The sequence below is a fragment of the Heterocephalus glaber genome, unplaced genomic scaffold (assembly GCF_053883595.1).
Source record: "Heterocephalus glaber isolate CG9 unplaced genomic scaffold, H.glaber_assembly_v1.0 deba00001600, whole genome shotgun sequence".
Taxonomy (NCBI): domain Eukaryota; kingdom Metazoa; phylum Chordata; class Mammalia; order Rodentia; family Bathyergidae; genus Heterocephalus; species Heterocephalus glaber.
In genome coordinates this window covers 13,356,148-13,375,822 of record NW_028258372.1, presented here as the reverse complement: position 1 = coordinate 13,375,822, position 19,675 = coordinate 13,356,148, and the positions used below count along the sequence as shown (strand labels likewise).

Genomic DNA, 19,675 nt, shown 5'->3' with positions numbered 1-19,675 from the left:
TAGTATGTCCGCCTTCAAAGTCTGTCAAAATTCACACTTCCACTCATGTTAATACTAGCTTTAAAAAAAAGAAAAGAAAGAACTGAGAGGTAGGCAAGGGGAGAAACTGGCTTGGGAAGGAAAAGTAATCCCTTCCTGGACAAGACTCAGGACTGCATTCCCTCAAAGGAGCCTGTCCAGTAAGAACAGAGTAGGGCCTGCCATGCTCATGTATGGGATATTTATTGTGCAGGCTGTACTACAGGGGGGTTGTATCCCCTGGCAGCATCTATCCCCTTGGCTAAACCAAGCCATAAGCTATTTGTTAAGGGAAGGCTGCTCCAAGCAAGTCCTGTTAAAATCATTCCCAGGACCTCAGGAATCTCGGGGAAGTCATAGCCACTCTAGGGACCAGGCGAGGCTGAGGCCTGAGAAAGGCCTTCCCCGTCCTGCTAAAACCCTGAACCTGAGGCCAGAAGTTTGAGAATCATCTCTGCGTCTCATTGCTTTTCTTTATAAAAAGGTGGCATACTAAGTTGAACAATGTTCTCCCCAAAATTCATGTCCTGCTGGAACCTGCAGATATGACCTTATTCACAAAGAGGTTCTTTGGAGATGTGATCAATTTAAGATAAGATCATACTGGATTCCGGTGGCCCCTAAGTCCAGTGACTGGTATCCTTATAAGATGAGAGGACACAGTCACACAAAGGCAGAGGTCACAGTGAGATGGCTATAAGCCACAGCTGAGCATTGCTGGCGACTACCAGAAGCCAGGAAGAGGCAAGAAAGGGTTCTCCATTGGACCTTCAGAGGGAGCATGACCCTGCTGACTCAGCGTTTGGACCTCTGGACTGTGAGGTCTACACTGTCCAGAACTATGAGAGAAGGTACTTTCTTTGTTTTAAGCCACCCATTTGCAGTAACTTATAATAATAGCCACAGGAAACAACATGGATCAAAAGAAGGCTTCCAATCCTGGGGTCATAATGAGGCTCCAGAACACATTCAATTTTAAAAAGCACATAAATGTAGGATAACATTATCATAACTCATGGCCCTGGGGAGCCCATACAAGACCCCACAGAAAACCCACCAGGAGTCATCTGACTGACTATTGTTGGAGGCCCTCAAGGATGATAGCTTGATTTTTGTTGCATTTTCCTCAGTCCTGGGCTTAAAAATGAAGACAAGTTTGACACAAGTTGTTGTAGATGGAATAAAAGTTCCCAAAGATGTCCACATTCTAATTCCTAGCACTTGTGTCACTTTACCTGGCAAGAGAGGCTTTGCAAATGTGATGAAATTAAAGATCTTGAGATGGGGAAAATCATCCTATACTATGCAGATGAGTCCAACGTAATCACAAGGGTCCTTGTAAGCTACATACACAGAGGTCAGAGTAGATGTGACAGTGGCAGCCACAATCAGAGAGAGAAACAGATTTGAAAATGCTAAGCTGCTGGCTTTGAAGATCGATTAAGCAGCCACCAGCCAAGAAGTGCAGGCAGCCTCTAGAAGCTGAAAAGGGTAAAGAAACAGATTCTACTCAAGGGCCCCAGAGGGAATGCAGCCCTGCTAAACCATTTAGACTTCAAACTTCCTGGACTATAAGATCATAAAGTGGCATTGTTGTAAGCCACTAAATTGTGCTGATTTGTCACAGCAGCAATAGGAAACTAATACATAGGTCAAACAATTGGCCTGAAAGTAAATGTGGAAGAGAGTAAGGAGAGACCCCAGAGAATTTCAGACATTCTGGGAGCCTGTCAGAGATTCCTTCTAATGAACCCCAAAGGGGTTTCCTCAGAGGCTTGTGCCCTTTAGTTGGACAGTTTTTATATTTCTTCCACCTTCCTGGAATCCATCAGAAGTCATCCTAAGATGGGAGCCATAGCTCTAGATCTAAATTGCTGAGCTTAGTAGGGTCACTATGCCATTACATTAAAGGCTAGATGGCCCTATATAAAGGAAAAGTCCATCCACATTGCTCTCTAGAAGGGACACCAGAGTCCATACATAGCTTCAGTTCCTATCTATAAAAAATGAAGTGTGGGGCATAACCTTTATCAATGAAAGAATCTAAGAGCCAGCAGGTTAAAATCACTATTTCAATTTTGAAATGTGACTTTCTCCCCAACCTGCCCTTCCATTCTAGTGTGCTCATGCTTAGATTTTTCATGCTCTAATTTCTTACAAGTTTTGTTTATTCTTGCCTAGAGGCTGCCAAACTCCAAGCAGTCATACAAATGGATCCAATGACAAATGTGCTAGATCCACCAGATCGACCTTGTAAACAGCTCATAACTGCTAAACTATACAATACGACTTCTACGTTGCATTCTGAAGTCCCCTAGACCTTCTTCTTATCCTCTTTGTGGGAGGCTATTACTAGTTCCTCCCAGTGGAAACCCTTGTTGGCCATATTCATAGCAATCCTGCTGACCTTATAATTTGGCCCCTGTATTCTTAACTGTTTCTTTGGCTTTTCCAGACTCAAAGCTAAATGGCTACCAACATGACAATGCCTGGTGCCTATCAAAGGCCTTTAGATAGACTCTCTGTAGAGTAACTCTAACTGCTGATCACAACCATGACTCTTCAGCTGGAAGTAGCCAGAATGGTCTTCACCCTTTCTTCCTCACAGCAGTTAGGGATACTTCTTCAGAGGGGGGAATATTGCAGATAGGTAAGTTAATTAGATATCTTATAAGCAGTTAGACAGGGCCAGCCCACAAGGAGCCAATATGGAGGACAGTCAAGGAGCCAAGATGGAGGACAGTGAAGACACAGTCACTGAAGGCCAAAATTGTAAAAGAAGAGAAACTGCCACATCCATGTAGGATGAATAGCAGTGACGGATATTCTAAATAGGCATCAGTCTCCTGGGTGAGGGGCCAAGGTCTTAACCCAGCCTCTCCAGGAGATACCCCTGACCCACCCTTACTAAAAATCCTTGTAGACTTGCTCCATGGCTTGCTCCCCCATTGGACCCCCATTTAATCAGTATTACCTGGGTGACTGTACTTGTAATCTTATTGGCTGGTTGTGGTTTTGCCCCACCTCATGCCCACCTTGTAAATTTCCATTGGGTCTTCTAGTTTTGTTTCACGTTGTACCTGCCTCACCACATGGCTTTTCTGAATAAAACATCTTTGAAAAGTGGGGTGAGTGGGCAACCCACTTTCCGGTCCCCCTTCTTTCTCTCAATAAATTTCTCCTAATCAAAAAAAAAAAATGAGGTGTGATCCTCATATACAATGTTCAAGAAATGCTTCAAAGACCCATGTCCACACTGTAGCTCTCAATTCCATGTTTCCCCAATTTACAATTCAAGCAAGTTCTACCCAACCTGAGACTCTAAGCACACAGGTATCCAAACTCACTGACAAAGGTAACCTCACTGCCTTTATGAGACCTGCAGCAAAAAGGAAGTTGGGCAAGGGCAAAGTCATCTTATTGACTTGGTATGGATTTCCCAAGTAGGAAAATGGGAATTTCTAATAGATGAAATTAGAGGCAGACTCAGGGAAGACTAAACATAAGGCCTGAACAGAAATCTAAGATTATTTTCTTCCCTTTCAGCCTTCCCTATCTCCAACACACACAGAGAATAATGTTTGTTTCTGCATCTACTGATAGATCTGGTACCTGGCACTGAGTACGGAGTTGGAATATCTGCCGTCATGAACTCACAGCAAAGTGTGCCAGCCACCATGAATGCCAGGACTGGTGAGTAGGAGGATGAGGAGGAACAGCAAGCCTGAAAGCTGAGGAGCCCTAGGGATCTGATCTCAGAAGTCCATGCCCCTTAGTGAACAGGGTCCTGGTGACAACCATCAGTCTAGTGACAACATTCACCTATGAATAACAAACCTCTTATGTCAGACATGCAGGATAGAATCCCATCACCCATAGATGTATGCTTGGTTCTCCCAATATGAAGGCCTGCCCAGAGCTTTGCAGGGCAGAGGCAGAAAATCCCAAAAGGCTAGTACTACGGCAGGCTATATTTCTACCTAGATCACATGACAGCAGGCAGAATGGGGCAAGTGTCCTCAGCCTGCACAGCAGAAGCCCTCATAAAAGCCAATGGAGGAAGTAATTTATTAAAGCCAAGAACAGTTAAAAAAAAAAAACAGTCTATTTGAAACCCTGCTGCTCTAGAGCCAAAAGTTTTGTTTCTAAACCCTAGGTAAATTTCAAAGTCATTCCAGTAGCTTAGATAGAAGCAGTCTGGGCTGAGTTGGGCTGGGGACTATCGACCAATCCCTGTCGCCAAGGTTCAGTCCAGCACAGACAATCTTACTAGAGGAGCACATGGACAGGAGTCTCCAGGAGTCCTCAGATCAAGTCATCTGTACACTCATGGTTAGGCCAAGTCTAAATGACCTCATGGACAGAAACAGAAGGTAATCAAGGAAAACTTCCCTAGCCAGGAATGTCACATTCCTAATTGGCAGTGGCTCCAGTTTGTTCTGATTGATTTACTGAGAAAGGCTAAGTGAAAATGAATGTGGAGAGTCTGAAAACCCACAGCCAGCTTTGTCCCAGAGATAGGTGCATTCCAGTGGTGTCAGCCTTAATAATAATGTTTGCTGAGCCACTGGCCATCTTTCAAAAGGAAGCTGCTTAACAAAATGTGAGATGAGTGTCAACAATGACAAGCTAGAATTCGTGGTCAGCAGTCTTGCTGGTAGCTTGGAAATACATTGGGTGATCCAATAAATCCTGGTCATTCTGAGGAACCTGTGTAACATGAGTCACTTATGTTGATCCACAGAACTTGACATCCCCCGAGACCTCATGGTGACAGCCTCCTCGGAGACCTCCATCTCCCTCATCTGGACCAAGGCCAGTGGCCCCATTGACCACTACCGGATTACCTTTACACCGTCCTCTGGGATTGCCTCAGAAGTCACTGTGCCAAAGGACAGGACCTCATATACACTGACAGATCTAGAGCCTGGGGCAGAGTACATCATCTCCATCACTGCTGAGAGGGGTCGGCAGCAGAGCTTGGAGTCCACTGTGGATGCCTTCACAGGTACTAGCATGCTAGAAATCTTAGCCATGTTCAAGCATCAATGGATCTTCACATAAGAAGGTCATCCAGGCAATCCATTCTTCCAAAGTCCCATTTCCTTTAGAGAAAGGAAAAAAAGATGGGTAGGAAAAGAAGAGATAGAAGGAAAACTAAATACATAGATCAAGTGGAAATTGTTGGAAGTAAAGAGGAGAGGTGAACAAGAATGCTACATGCCTGAAAATGTAAATCTGGTGCCCTAAAGCCTGGACACAACAGTTGATTCTGTCCATCTTTCTCTTTCTGCACTAACTCAGTAGACAATCTAAGGATCCATGGAATCATATTAAATTCCTTCCAGAACTGAGATTTTTAAATCTGAATCGGTACAATGAATAACTCACAGAAGTATTTCTGGTTTGATCAGAGTTGACTTTTTTTTTTGGTACCAGGGATCGAACTTGAGTCCTTGCGCTTGCGCAGCAGGCGGCGAAACCGCTGAACTAAATCCTCAGCCCCTAAGAATTGACTTTTTAGAATATGGCTTGGGAAAAGTAGAATAGACAGGACTGGAGTGTAGGGAGGTGGAACCTCTGGGCCAGTGAGTGAAGATGTAGCTCTTAGCAAGGAGACCAGGTCCTTTTACTCAAGTGGCTCTTTTAGCTCAATGTCCTGCCACATCACCTATGTTTCAGAACCATCCACCTTCTGTATTTTTCAGGCTTCCGCCCTATCTCCCATTTGCACTTTTCTCATGTGACGTCCTCTAGTGTCAACATTACCTGGAGTGACCCATCTCCCCCAGCAGACAGACTCATTCTGAACTACAGTCCCCAGGATGAAGAAGAAGAAATGATGGAGGTCTCCTTGGATGCTACCAAGAGGCATTTTGTCCTGATGGGTTTACATCCAGCCACTGAGTATATTGTCAACCTGGTGGCTGTCCATGGCACAGTGACTTCTGAGCCCATCATGGGCTCCATCACCACAGGTAAGACTGGCAGACTTGACAGCAATTGATGAAAAGGGTTCTCACAACAGCCTTTGACAAGTCAATGAAATGTGGAAAGAAAAATGCTCAAGCTGTAGGGGACTGCCTCTATGGCTACAGGGGATCTGTGAACTGCTCTAGAACAGCTAATTCTTCCAGTGCTACATACGATGCATAAGATAGGAAACTCCAAGGTAGGACAGTCAATGTCTTGAGGAGGTTAAGGCTTGAATGCATTGGTCCAGAGATCTACCAGCCTAAGAGAAAGCCCTGAAGAAAGCTAGTTTCCAAGAGGAATCCCTCTGCAGTGAAGAGGCATGTGCTCCCACACTGGAGAGATATCACTTGACTGCCCAACAAGGTCACTAATGCAAATGATCTTTCCTCAAAATAACACGGTACTAGCATGCAAATAGGTAGTGATCTTGCACTCCGAAAGTGGGGCTGATTTGTACACTGTTTGTAGAACACAATGTACAAATCTCACACAAAACTCTGAGATGAATTGGGTTATTTTTATCTCACCACTTCCAAATCTAATCCCAAATATGAGGTATATATGGTAAGAACATATGTGTCTAGGTACTGCTACATACTGACAAGAACTCACAAGCTGGACTAATGGATTAAACACTCATATGATTCAACTCTGCAATTCCCTAGCAGTCAGTAAAAGAAAAAAGTACACAGTCTAAATGAAACACCATTCAGGAAAGTGGATTTGTTCTGGACTTGTGCTCTGAAATCCAACTACAGTCAATAAACAATTTTTCCAAATTGAACCAAAGTGGCTGCTAAAAAATAAGAGACAGCAGCAAAGTTGGGTTTTTCCAAAAGAAGTTTCCCCTAGAGAAAATAACTGTGTTATTCCCAATTCAAAACAAAACATGGCACTTACAATGAAGTTCCTAGTTGGCCTTCAGATAGGTAATATTTGCTGCACAGACACAGATCTTGCCATCTTAGCTTTCTGTTGCTAAAATGTTCTCCAGAAATATGGCTTTGGCCATGTCCACAGGTTTCATGGGAGACATAAGACTGACGATGGTTTTAAGGTTGATCAATTACATAGTAGTGTCTTGTTGGCCTCTGGGACACTACTGACTCTTGATCAACACAGAACTAGGGATAGAAATTCCTTTTTTACACTATTCTTTCTTTCTTTTAATCACAACCACCTGGATCTTTGTAGGAATTGATCCTCCCAAAGACATCACAATTAGCAATGTGACCAAGGACTCAGTGATGGTCTCCTGGAGCCCTCCTGTTGCATCTTTTGATTACTACCGAGTATCATATCGACCCACCCAAGGTAATAACATAACTTAAGTTCTCAAAAATAAATGGGACTTGGAGCTTGGTTTAGACTATTATGGGAAAACTACCATAGCCCACAGGCCATCAGCTCCTGCCTGCATTTTTCCTCCTACCTGTGGCATGATCCCTCATAATGAGAGTGTATCGTGAAGGGCAGACTTACTAAAATCTCTCAAAATAGGCTGGACTACATTCACCCAGAGAGTGGGCCCTTCACTAGCAGAGGTAGCAGTCACCATTATCTAGAACATGCAGTGAGAAACAAAGAGCTCTCAAAGAATTTGCAAAGATCCAGGCCATTTTACTGAGAAAGTCCAAGACTCAAACTCAACGGAGCTAAAGACCCCACAGAGCCAGATGGAATCTTGGAGGGGACCACAGTGACATGGTCCTGTTTCTGCTATTCCAGCCAAGTTATGAGTCAGAGGAAGTTGGCAAAGACCTTGCCTGAATCCTGCCAGTTCTTGCTGGTACATGTGGCATTGCTAACAAAGTAGAAGGCAGGCTTAATTTTAGTCAGGGAAGAACAGCTTCCCAGAGTATCCTGTCTCTGGGCTGCATATGTGCCCTCTTTGCAATGTGCCCTCAATACTACATGAACATAATTGCCTCAGAGACCAACTTGTTAGAAAACCAATTAATAAATACTTCATTTCTCTCTGCTCCAAAAGCTCATAAAATGAAGGGTAGGACCTGCATGCAAGGTCTCTTCAAACTCCAACGTGCCAAGCCTGTGAAACACTTATCCCTGCCTGCTGAGTTTTGGGTCTCACATGCATCTGTGCTTCATGACAGAGTGCCCCATGTAGACTGTGCCATGGACCACGTTGATGAGGAAGCTGCAGACACTAACCATGGATTCTGCTTTTTCTTAGTGGGACGGCTGGACAGCTCAGTGGTGCCCAACACTGTGACCGAATTCACTATCAGCAGGCTGTACCCAGCTACTGAATATGAAATCAGTCTCAACAGTGTTCGAGGCAGGGAAGAGAGTGAGCGCATCTGCACTCTCGTGCACACAGGTAAGCATATCTCCCCATTGTGTGTCAAATCCAGACACCAGCTGAGGACCTGCCACAAACAGAAGAGGCAAGGAGTGACGTTCTTCCAGCTCACACCCAGGACACTGGTTCCAGGATCAGGGTTTGTGGGTCCATTCCTAGGCCTCCTCCAACTCACTATCATGCAGGATAATTTACAATTTCTTTCTCTACTGATCATCCTGTCTAATAAAAGCAGCTTGGCGAGTCATCCTCTAGAGGAGTCTTACTGCTTTAGATTAGGAATTTATTTCTAACATGAATAGTTCCCTTCCAAAGACACATGATAGAAGTGAATTCCAGAACAGATGAGAATATCTTGTCTTATTTTTCAGAAGACTCAGGGGAGGAAAGTTCACCTCAAAGAAAAAGAGTTATTATTCAAATAACATGAAAATTGGGATCATGAACTTGCTCATCATGTATGGCCAGAACCCACCAAGTAGGTCCACTTGCTCTTGCTTTGTGCTCCAGAGAGGAAGAAAGAATCAAAGGCCATAACTCACCTGTGGTGAAGGTAGTGGAGGTGTGCTGCTCCATACAGCATCCTCAGCCAATATGCAGGGACAGTGTGTAGCCCATGTCCTCCAGCCCTGTAATTCAATCCAGGCATCCTCTGCATTCTCAATCAGAAGAGAGGTGAAAGGAGGTGACAATCCTGCAGTATGGGAAAGTAAGGAAGAAGTCCCACTCACATGTCTTCCTCTGGAAAATAAGCCCCTTGGATGAGCCTGCAGCCAGGGCTCCTTTAGTAGCTCACCTGCTCCTTCTTCTCTGGCCTGTCAGTCACTGCACCATGCAGAATTAGCAAAGATCTACCACTGCAGTCACTAGAAGGCACAGGCAAATTTTTTTTCCTCGACTTCCAGACCAAACTTCCTAGTTAAGCCATCATTCTCACAGCAGATAGTAAACATTCAGCTTGCTTCATTAAGAGAACACCTGGATTTCCTGAGGCTGCTTATTTCCCTGGAGAATAGTATTTCCCAAATGAGGGAAATATGCCTTGGGATTTCTCATTGCTTTTATAGATATTCTCACAGGCATAGAATCAGCATCTATTGTTTTTTAGAATGGACAAAAAACTTTCAGAAATATAAAATACTATTTCTCTAGAGACAGCACAGAATTTCCTAATCTTTCCCAGTTTCCTTCCGGGTATGTGAATACAAATAACCCAGCCATGTTTTTTAATTCATCCTTGTCCTAACCCTCAAATTATTTATGATCATTAATGTATCTGGTCAATAAATGTTGGCCAGAAAATAGATCCAATGAGCCAGAAGAAGCCTCCTTCCCACCTTTCTGAAAATCCTAGAAAATTATGTTAAAGAAATGACCTTTTCTCACTGAAGACAATAAAGTGGATTTTAAAAGCCTCCTACCCCCAAGGTGAAAAAGAGCAGCAGCTCAAGTCAACACCTCGTTTCTCAGGCTCTTGGCCTTAAGCAGCAAGTATTTCTAAAGCAGACATTCAGTGGTGCAGCAAGCCAAACTGCCTTCCTTCAAGTTCAAATAGAGTTATTCTGACAACTTCCAATAACCAGATTGTCCTCAGAAGAATCTTTATTTGTTTGTTGTTGTTTTAACTCAAAGTCTCTGATCTCACAACTTTTAGAAAAGAGTATTCCTTCAGGATATCAAGCTTGTCTCCGAGAAATCAAGCCAACTGTAATTTAATAAGGGCTTCATTTGAGGAACTCTGAAAGCACAGACTGTGGACAAAATTCAAACTTTGAAATTATGAAAATATTTTCTAGTAGTTGCTTTGTGATGAAGGACACAGGCAAGCAAAAACAACAACAAATCCTTCAATTAGAGAACGGGGACAGATCAACAGCAGATCTTGGTTCCCAAAGGAAATTGTATAAACCTTAAAAACCTAAACTATTGTAGTAACACCCATTTCTAAAATAAATCCCAACTTTATGAGATTTATGGAAGAGAAGCGCAGTAATAAAGCAAAGGTGACAAGCAAGAATAGGAAAACAGTCCCATCACAAGGAAATTCTGTTCCCCCAACAAGCATTGTTGGCCTTCCCAAGCCTGTGAGAATCCCCTTGGCTCTCAATGCAACAAAAAGGATACGGTGAACTCATTCCAGAGTGAGCCTTGTGAGTAGTGAAGCAAGAATTCAGTAATTGTATATGACCTTGGAGGCAACCTGCTTTCCATGCAGCCATTCCTCAAGTCCTCCCTGAATACATTCTGAGTCCTTGGCACTGGGGAGGCCCCTGCACTTCCTGAAGTTCATCAATGGAGATCTTTCCACAAGGCACACTCTACATTCACGAAAGTGCAAAGAGACTGGGAAGCATGGTTATCTCATTAACTAAAGAATTAAAAACAATTTCTACATGTTCTTAGGTTCTCTGTCTATAACTGAGTGTCCAAAACACAAAGACTACCTTGAAATCCCCCCATAGCACCTTCTACAGTATCCTTCAGGTAAGCAGTTAATGGAGGAAGCTCTGGGGGCAATTGAAGGAGAACTGGATACTTGAGAGGAAGGAGGAATGGCAGATGAAGAGGCTGATGGACCCAAAGGGGAGAAAGAGAAGAGGTCTCTACCCCACTGCTTGTACAGCACAGCACTAGAAGTGCATCATGACTGATATTTCTGATCATTCACTCCACTTCCTCCCTGCAGTTCCTCTTACCTTTAACTGATACTCTCCCATTCTGTTTCAGCCATGGATAATCCTGTGAATCTGATTGCTACCAACATCACCCCAACACAAGCCCTGCTGCAGTGGAAGGCACCCGTGGGTGAAGTGGAGAACTATGTCATTGTTCTCACACACTTCACAGGTGAGCATCTTCAGGCCTATGCACCAGCCAGGAGGGGATGGGGGGGACCAGGTCTGAAGGCCAGTATGAAAGTAGAGAAACCAAACATGTTGCTGAGCTGGGCATAGTAGACCATTCCTGTACTCTCAGCACTCTGGGAGGCTGAGGCAGAAGGATCACAAGTTCGAGCCCAGCTTGGGCAACTTAGTGAGATTCTGTCTTAAAATTTAAAATTCAAGAAAGGGATGGGGATGTAGCTCAGTATGACGGTCCCATGTTCAATCTCCAGTGCTGTAAAAAAAGGCATTTTGTCAACCTGAGGGACAAATTGGAAATTCCCCTGCTTTCCTGCTTCCCTGCTTCAGTAACACTATAAATCCCTCAAGATATCCTCAAACTCTGCAAACTATCAACTATAGGAATTGCAAAAGCTAAACCTGAAAGGTGTGAGAAGACCTGTAACCAAGGGAAAATACAGAGAAATAACACTAGAACTCATAATTGAGCAAAAACTTGCCCTAAAATACCACAGACAAGAAAGCAGAATTTTTTTGGCTATGTACAGAGCAAGAAAAACATGGAAGTCATAGGACCAAGCCCAGAGCAGATAATAAGTGATAAAATATGACAAAGAATTAAGAGCTGTCAAACTTTTCTATGGTTTTGGTCTCTTCTCTACCCATTCCAGCCCAAAAGGCTGAACCAACATGAAATATTGAATTTCAATGTCATCTACATCATGCTTGTTCGCCTTGCATTATTTGAAGTTGAATAGAGAAGCTCAAAGGCTTAGAAAAATTGTTTCCCTTCCTAAATTAAACATGTGATCACAGAATTGTTGCAGGTTATATTCAGGAATGTAGAGAACAAAGATACCAGAAAACAGAAGGCAGGCAGATGTCTTGACTTCTTAAAAAGTGTCAGGAAAAGCCAATTCTGTAAGTTGCAAAGAACTAAAATGACTGGGAAAGTAAAAACGAAAACAGACTATTAAAACTATGCAAATGCAAAAGGAGTCAGGTTCACTAGGAGTAAGTTCCATCAAAACTACTTTATGTTCTTGTTATTAGCTGGCATATTTGTGTTTCAGCAAGGCATTAGAAATCTGCATATCACTTAGTCCCTACTTAAAGATGGAAAATACACGATGGGTTTAGTTAGAGTTAGCTGGAACTGTAGCTGATTGAGTGACTCTCATCAAAGAATGGATATCACTACTGTGGGTATATCTGAACCTCCCTGTATTCATGCACAACTCATCTCAACTCCCTCCACCCTTCTGTGCATGTCACGATCTGCCATTCTTCTCTCTCGCCATGCTTTCTCAAGCATTTGCACATGTTGTTTCCTCCACCAAGAAATTATCTCCCTGCAGGTCTACTAGAAAACCCACCCTTCAAATCTTACTTTCAACACTATCTTCTCTGTCAAAGCTTCCTTGGTTCCCCTAAGCAGTAAGAGACACCTACTCGCAGGTACAAAGCACACAGTTCCATCATAGAAATTCACTTCTATTCATTCAATGAATACTTTTGATTCTGTCCCATAGGGAATATACTCTATAAGGTTATAAAGATTCAGAATCAAAGCATGAGGTCTTATCTTCATGAAACTAATGTCTAGTGATGATGCAGAGAAGTTAGTAATTACAATGATGTGTACAGTGTCATAATATGGCAAACATGGAACATGGTGGACTACGTCTGATGGGCCACTACGATTTGGGGTCAGGGTACTGAGAGAAAGAAAGATGGTAAAGGCAAAGAAGATGAAGAGGAGAAGAAAGAGAATGCCAAGGAAAAGACTAGCCTGTCTGCATTCACAGAGCTGTGAGAGACCATGAAGAGTATGAGAAACTGCCATTGTTTAGTATGATGAAAGCAGTGACTGATGGCAGGACACCATGAATGGGGGTATTAAAAAAGTAGTCATTATGGATGTTCTTCCAAAGAGTTAGTTTGGATTTTAACTCGTTTGTATGCCTTTCTGTATATTTAGACCAAAATTAACTTGAAACTTAAGGCCCTATCTAGTGTGAAGGTGTGCTCAATAAATTTGATTCAATGCTGAATGATTTTGAAATATTCTAATTGCCTAATAAAGGAATTGGCCCTGATATAATGAACAGTTTTATCAACAGCTTGAATGAACTCAGAGAAGACATGCTTACTAAATTTGTGTATAAAACAAAACAGGGGTTAATACAATCCAAATTCCAAAATACTTTAATAAACTAAAACAGTGGCCTGACTCAATCAACAAGGCAAAAGAGCAATGGATATAAATGCAAATCTCTGCCCATGGGTGTAAAAACTCAACCACAAAAAATTGGATGGGGTGGCGATAAACTAGTTCTCTTATTAGTACTTATCCCAGAGTGTGACGACAATAACAAATAGTTCCCCTAAAGCTTAACAGATTAATAAAACAACAAAAATAGAAGCAGAGGCTGACCATTTGTTTGATTGGCCAGTGCATCTCAATTCTCCTCCAAGTATTGTTCTCAGTTCTGCTCCAAGTATTGCATTTCAGCAGGGACACTTACCAATGTCCCGATTACTTGTTCAGAGAAAAGCAACCAAGACTGTGAAGATTTTAAAATTGTCACATAAATGTAATAAGAGGTGAGGGCTAAATTTTCTAAGTATGAAGAAGACAGCACTTAATTAGGAAGAGCTGTAGGAAGGAAAAGCTCATAGAGACCAAATATTTGGCTTATTCTTTGTAACTCTAGAGACCTGAGTAGTAGAGAAGAAATTTGGCCTCCACATATGGAATATTTTTCCCAAGGTGCGAAAAGAAGTGAGAGAGGATTGTTGTAGGTATAAGAAGCTAAGCTCCATAACCTATAAAAGAGTTACTCCAAAATTCTCCGGCACCCAACGTTTGTGAAATCCCATTAGATTTGATAGGTCTTTGCTAAGTCACATAGTCTCATCGAATCCCTATCCATCTACATCTGACTTCAGTTGCTGGAGAAACCATCCTGGTTGATGGACTTAGTGAGGAATTCCAGCTTGTGGACCTGCTTCCCAGCACCCACTATACTGTCACCATGTATGCTGCCAGTGGCCCTCTCACCAGTGGCACCATCAGCACCAACTTTTCTACCCGTGAGTACATGGTCTTCTGCACGCTTGATATGCCTGGAGGATTTTGTAGATCCTAAAATTGACCAGATAGATCATAGTTATAGGTTTTGGACAGCACAGCCTTGAGCTCTTCTTATTCTGGCCAGCGGTGGCCCAAATCCAGTGAAAGTCCCCTGCAGCTGTCTCCCATTGGCGCATGTCTCTTTTCTATTCTCAATGGGATCTATGTGACAGTGGTAGAACCAAGAGGGCCCAATACTAAAAATGCACCTGGCCTAGAAAATTCTGATGGATACTAAAAAGCTAGATGGGGGGTTGAGAAATGGTGAGTGGCATCATGAGCAGGAAATAATAGACAAAGGTAAAATGTAGGATGTTTTAAGTTCAAGCATGAATTCACAAACATTGTAGTTGAACAGGGCCAGGGTCCTAGGAATAGAAGATCAGATTGGAAGATGTCACTCCCAGGCCCAGAGGCCCAAGTAAGGGAAGTGGGGAAGTAGTTACAAGAACGACCACAACACTCTATGATTATCTTCTGATCCAGGAGCACCCTTTTTGTCCCTGTCCAAGTCAGAATTGGGGTCAGTATGTGAGCAGCCCTGTGACCACAAAGGTGGACAAAGAAATCACTGTATCTGAAATGAAGTAGGCTGGAAAGAGAGGTTCACTCTGGCGTTTTCTCTCCTTTGCAGTCCTGGACCCTCCAGCAAACCTGACTGCCAGTGAAGTCACTAGACAGAGTGCACTGATCTCCTGGCAGCCTCCCAGGGCAGAGATTGAGAATTACATTTTGACCTACAAATCTACCGATGGAAGCCGCAAAGTAAGAAAAGGGGCATGCCCCTTTCTTCCTTGCAAGGCCATGTGGAAAGTGACGGAGGAATGACCTGTGGAAATTGGAGGGAGGGGGAAGGAAGCAATTCATAGGAAACCAACTGGGTTTCTCATCCTGGATACACAGCCTACTGTTGAGGAAAGATCCCTAGTCTGCAAACCCCATCCCCTAGGTGCCATGGCCCCTGGCTCTACACAAGCGGAGGCAGAGTACTAGCCCTCTCTGAGCCTTAGTGTCTTCTCAAGGCTCTAGTCTACTCCTGCAGCATCGCTAGGTGTGGTGATGCTTCCCATATTATGACATAAAACACTGGAAACTCCCACTACATGGTACTGAAATGACTTTTCTAACAGGCCAAGAAAGTGTGAGTTGGGTACCAAATTCAGCAGGATGTTATGCCTCAACAAGCATTATAAGGGCAACGTCTATATAGGCTACAATAAAGAATGAAAATTTTTGTTTTACGTCATCAGTCAACACAATCTGGTAGAGCACTGGAGTTCAAATTTTTGTTTGCAGTGGGATCCTTTTTAAGAAATTATGTGCAAAATCTAAATATACAGAAAAAATTAAAGCAGAGCTAGTTTTTTTGATAGGAGTAGGGAGGTCTAGGATCCTACTTTCTTGGCTTCTTCTGCTGCTCTCAAGCAAGCCCAGTGCAATCTGAAAGCCCCTGGGTTCAATAATCCAGGCGCCTAAATTTACCTCAGGGTACATTCGTGAGATAGGAGCCAGCCTGAACCTCACATGAGAGCCATCCTTTCTGCTCACTGGCACAGTTTTCTCCTTATTGTAGGCCGGAGAGGACAACAATGGCCACTGCAATCCTGCAACTGGCGTAGAATTTGAGCTTCCCTTCCCTACTTCCCATGTCACAAGCTGCTTGCTCCCTTCTACCTCCCTTCCTCTGGCTCTGTGTAGGAGCTGATTGTGGATGCAGAGGACACCTGGATCCGATTGGAAGGCCTGCTGGAAAACACAGACTACACAGTGCTCCTGCAGGCAGCTCAGGATGCTATGCGGAGCAGCCTCATCGCTACGGCCTTCACCACAGGTGAGGCAATTACAGCACTTTGATGCCTCCTCCCCTATGTGACGTCTGGCTCCTCCGCAGCCTCTGCTGAGCTTGGACTGGGGGGAACCTGCCAGAGATACTCCTTCCTGCTCCCTCTCAAAGGTGTTTGCAGAACCCCCTCACACCACCAAGGTAATGACAAGAGCCAGGGACCCAAATCCCTGATCTTTCTGGACCAACTAATGCAACAAGTAAAGACACAGGTTCCTTCTAATTCCATTTTCCTGTATGCTTTTCCAGAAAAGTTTTTCCTTCTCTTCTTCCTCTGCCGCTTATATTCAGAGACTCGTTCGTAGCAGTAGTAAACTCTCGATATTAAATCGACATTGCTTTTCCATACACAAAACATTTTTGCAACTCCGCGGTCTCAAGTCAGTCCTTAAAACATCTAGTAAGAAAGACTTTTTTTCCTCATTTTATACTTAATGAGTCCAAGGTGCATGGAAGTCAAAGACTTGCAGGCTAGTGAGTGACTAGGTCAGAATTTGAACCAAGCTTTCTACTTCTGCTTTTAACTGTCCCTCCAGCCTTCTTCCTTTAAGTCAGCAGAAGATATTTTGAAAATACTCTTAAGGGATCAAAGTCTTGTATCTATAACAGGAAATAACCTAATATTTACCCTTTGGTGACACTTGCCAGGCATTGTCCTACACATTATCTAATAATGATAATTATTAGATAGTGATAATTATTATCTAATTAAATTCTCATGATAGCCTATGTGGTATGGACTCTTATCTCTGTTTTTTAACAGATGAGAAAATTAGGCCACAGAGACATGAGAAAACTAATCCAGTATCCCACAGCTCTTAGGTGGCAGAGCTGGGATTTGACCCAAGATGTTCCTGCTCCAGGATGTATTTGTTAATATTCCTCTCTGCCACCTTCCCTGGTGCCTTTCTACAGTTTGTAATGTAGGACTTTACCAAGTCCAGCCTAGACTGAATTCTCCTTGCCTCATATTCTGGAGCATGTGTGGGCAAATGTGAGCCTATCTGTCACCCTTAGATGCATGTCTGCCTACATACTGAAAGTTCCAGGCTGATTGGATCCTGTTCATGTCCCGGAGCTTGGTTTTCCATACCCAGGGGTGACAGGAAGTCCCTCTGCTCCATTCAGATACCTTCCTCTCAATGCACTCATTCTAACTCCAAATGAAAACACAGATCAAATATTCCACATCAAGCCCAGAGGTTCTGCAGGGTAGTGAATTTATGACTGACCTCTCTTTTCGTTTTTTATACTTTTCCATACTCCACAAAATGCCTCGTTTGTGTGCATTAATTAGGAAAACAAATATTTTATTTAATTAAAATGAAAAAAAAGATGAAAATAAGCTGTGGTCACACAACCAAGACATAAACCTGAGATGCATCTTTACCAAGTGGAATTTAGAGGACACTTGGTCTCTTTTCTGGGGTTGAAGTCAATTATGCTCACCTCTATGCTGCTTCATAGGTGCTTTATCTAAGAATTAAGGTGTCACTCTCTTCTTGTTTAAGCCCTTCCCTGAACATCTACAGGTTAATTAAAGGGTCTTCCACGGTCCCCTTTCCCATGCTACCACTTAAAGACCTATAGGTTGGAGTTTTCCACTGAATTAAGAATTTCTTCCTATAACAAGAACACAGATAACAGACACTTAAACAGAGCTCCCAAGTTTCATATTTATTAGGTTAAACTAATAATTTTATCCCCCAAATGTATGGGTTTCAGGGGTTGCTCAGGACAGTATTAGCTTTTCATTCCCATCCTCATGACGCCACAGCTAGGAGTGATGAGCAGAATGACAATCTGTACAAAGTTGCTGTGGTATCCGGCAGCTGGGCCTCACCCTGCCACTCCTGGAAAGGTAGACCAGCTCCTGTGCCTGTCACTGCCCTCTTAGGGCAGGTACAATAGTTTGGATGTGGGATCACAGATCCAGCTGGGGGCTCAGTAGGATCAAATAAACTAAGGGATAACAACTCTCATGGAAGTCTGGAGAGGAGGCCAGGCTAATGGCTTTGTTTGATGCGCAGTGTAAGGGACTATCAGGATGTATTTAGGTGGTTTTTTGTTCCTTTGTTTTTATAAGACTCCAATTACCCCTGGGCTCCAGCTCAGTAAGAAGAAAACTGAAGAGGTGAATGTCCTATGCAGTGAATACAGTTACTAACTGAACTGTTTGCTCCATGTAGAGTTTGGGGCACCTGAAAGACTCACCACCACTACCTGGTACTTAGCAAGGGGTATCCAAGTTTGGAAGTTTTTGCAGTGTTACTAGAAAGTTCAAATTTAAATGTAAGTCACAGATACATACCAAACCCTGCTAATTCTGTCTTGGAGATTTATCAGAACCCACTGAAACAACTGGTTTCTGAATTTAAAAAAAAAATTCTTGGGCAGAAATAATCCATGCAAAAGTCTCTTGCACAAAGCCTGACATATAACAAACATAATAAATGTTGGTTGAACTGAAGAGGTGCACGGGGCATAAGAAAAGGTCTCTAGTGAAGCAAAACTAAAGGAGGGGAGGAAGTTTCTTAATATCCCTCAAAGGGATGGCGCAGGCAAAGAGGTACAGCCTACAAAGAATGATGCCAAAGTCCCTATAATTTCAGGCTCTGTCTGCTACCCTCACGTAAATTTTCCTGAATAAATTACACTAGGCTACATAGTCATTTGCATGTTAATATTAATAAGTGTTCATTGCCAGTAGCCAGTCCCTTCACCCCCGCTACCTTTTCTACTTGTGCCAAGAGCAAATTTTATTAAGATGGAAGAGAATACAAGGGTATCCATTTCCTAAAGGTGGGGGTGAGGATGTTACGAAAGGATAAGAAGCAGAAATGAAGAGCAGAATATCTTCACTTACACTCAAATTGGAGTGCTGGCAGTCTGGACCCCCACTACTCCAGGCACGAATTCTCCTGCTGAGCATGTCTGGGGAACACTGGAAGCTCGTCGATGGCAAACCAAGGAGGATGGATTTAGAGGCTCATTTCCTTGTAACAGCTAACATCCTTTCTGTCCTCATTGTCAGTACCTGAGTTTTCCACTTAGCAGCATCCTATTCTTAGGAAGGGTTGCTCCCAGCTGATCATTCTGAGTGTTTTCTGTGCCCTCTGTGATGGACCAACAGAGCTTAAAGTTTGGCCCCAAAGTGACCTGCATCCACTGACAACCCCTCAGATGCCTGCCTAATGGTCTGGAACAGAGTTGAGATGTCAAAAAAATTAATAATAAAAATTTTAAAAGAAGGAGAAAAGAAAAGATCTGGCCTCAAAACCTCAAAACCCTCCTTTGATCAAGATGTCTCCCCTTGCTGTGTTCCTGCCACATAACATCAGCCCATTTCATTCTTTCCATCATGTTAATAGCTTCCTATCCTCTTGTCTCTGGTGTTTGCACAAGACTCTGGGGGGAATTAAATACAAGTAGTATGGAAGAGAAAAAAATATGGATACATTATTTATAATTTACTGTCACCTGAAATTTCATCCAAGGTCTACTTGTCTTTTAGAGACATGAATATAAATGAGGAA

At 43.0% G+C, this 19,675-nt stretch overlaps 1 protein-coding gene and 1 long non-coding RNA gene across 8 annotated transcripts in view; one reads left to right on the top strand and one right to left on the bottom strand.

Moving 5' to 3' along the window:
- The window catches only part of LOC110350904 (uncharacterized), a 79,080-nt gene extending 68,032 nt beyond the window's left edge, over positions 1–11,048 (bottom strand). The window contains exon 1 of the long non-coding RNA XR_002397839.2: positions 8,860–11,048. This is a non-coding gene — a long non-coding RNA (uncharacterized LOC110350904). The remainder of the gene's footprint in view (positions 1–8,859) is intronic.
- The window catches only part of Tnr (tenascin R), a 434,816-nt gene that overhangs the window by 380,594 nt on the left and 34,547 nt on the right, over positions 1–19,675 (top strand). For all 7 annotated transcript variants that reach the window (XM_087194348.1, XM_004853393.3, XM_087194345.1 and 4 more), the window contains 9 exons: positions 3,622–3,711; positions 4,763–5,026; positions 5,727–5,996; positions 7,189–7,308; positions 8,189–8,335; positions 11,045–11,164; positions 14,113–14,256; positions 14,931–15,061; positions 15,995–16,127. In XM_087194348.1, coding sequence (XP_087050474.1) covers positions 3,622–3,711; positions 4,763–5,026; positions 5,727–5,996; positions 7,189–7,308; positions 8,189–8,335; positions 11,045–11,164; positions 14,113–14,256; positions 14,931–15,061; positions 15,995–16,127 — 1,419 coding nt within the window. The remainder of the gene's footprint in view (positions 1–3,621; positions 3,712–4,762; positions 5,027–5,726; positions 5,997–7,188; positions 7,309–8,188; positions 8,336–11,044; positions 11,165–14,112; positions 14,257–14,930; positions 15,062–15,994; positions 16,128–19,675) is intronic.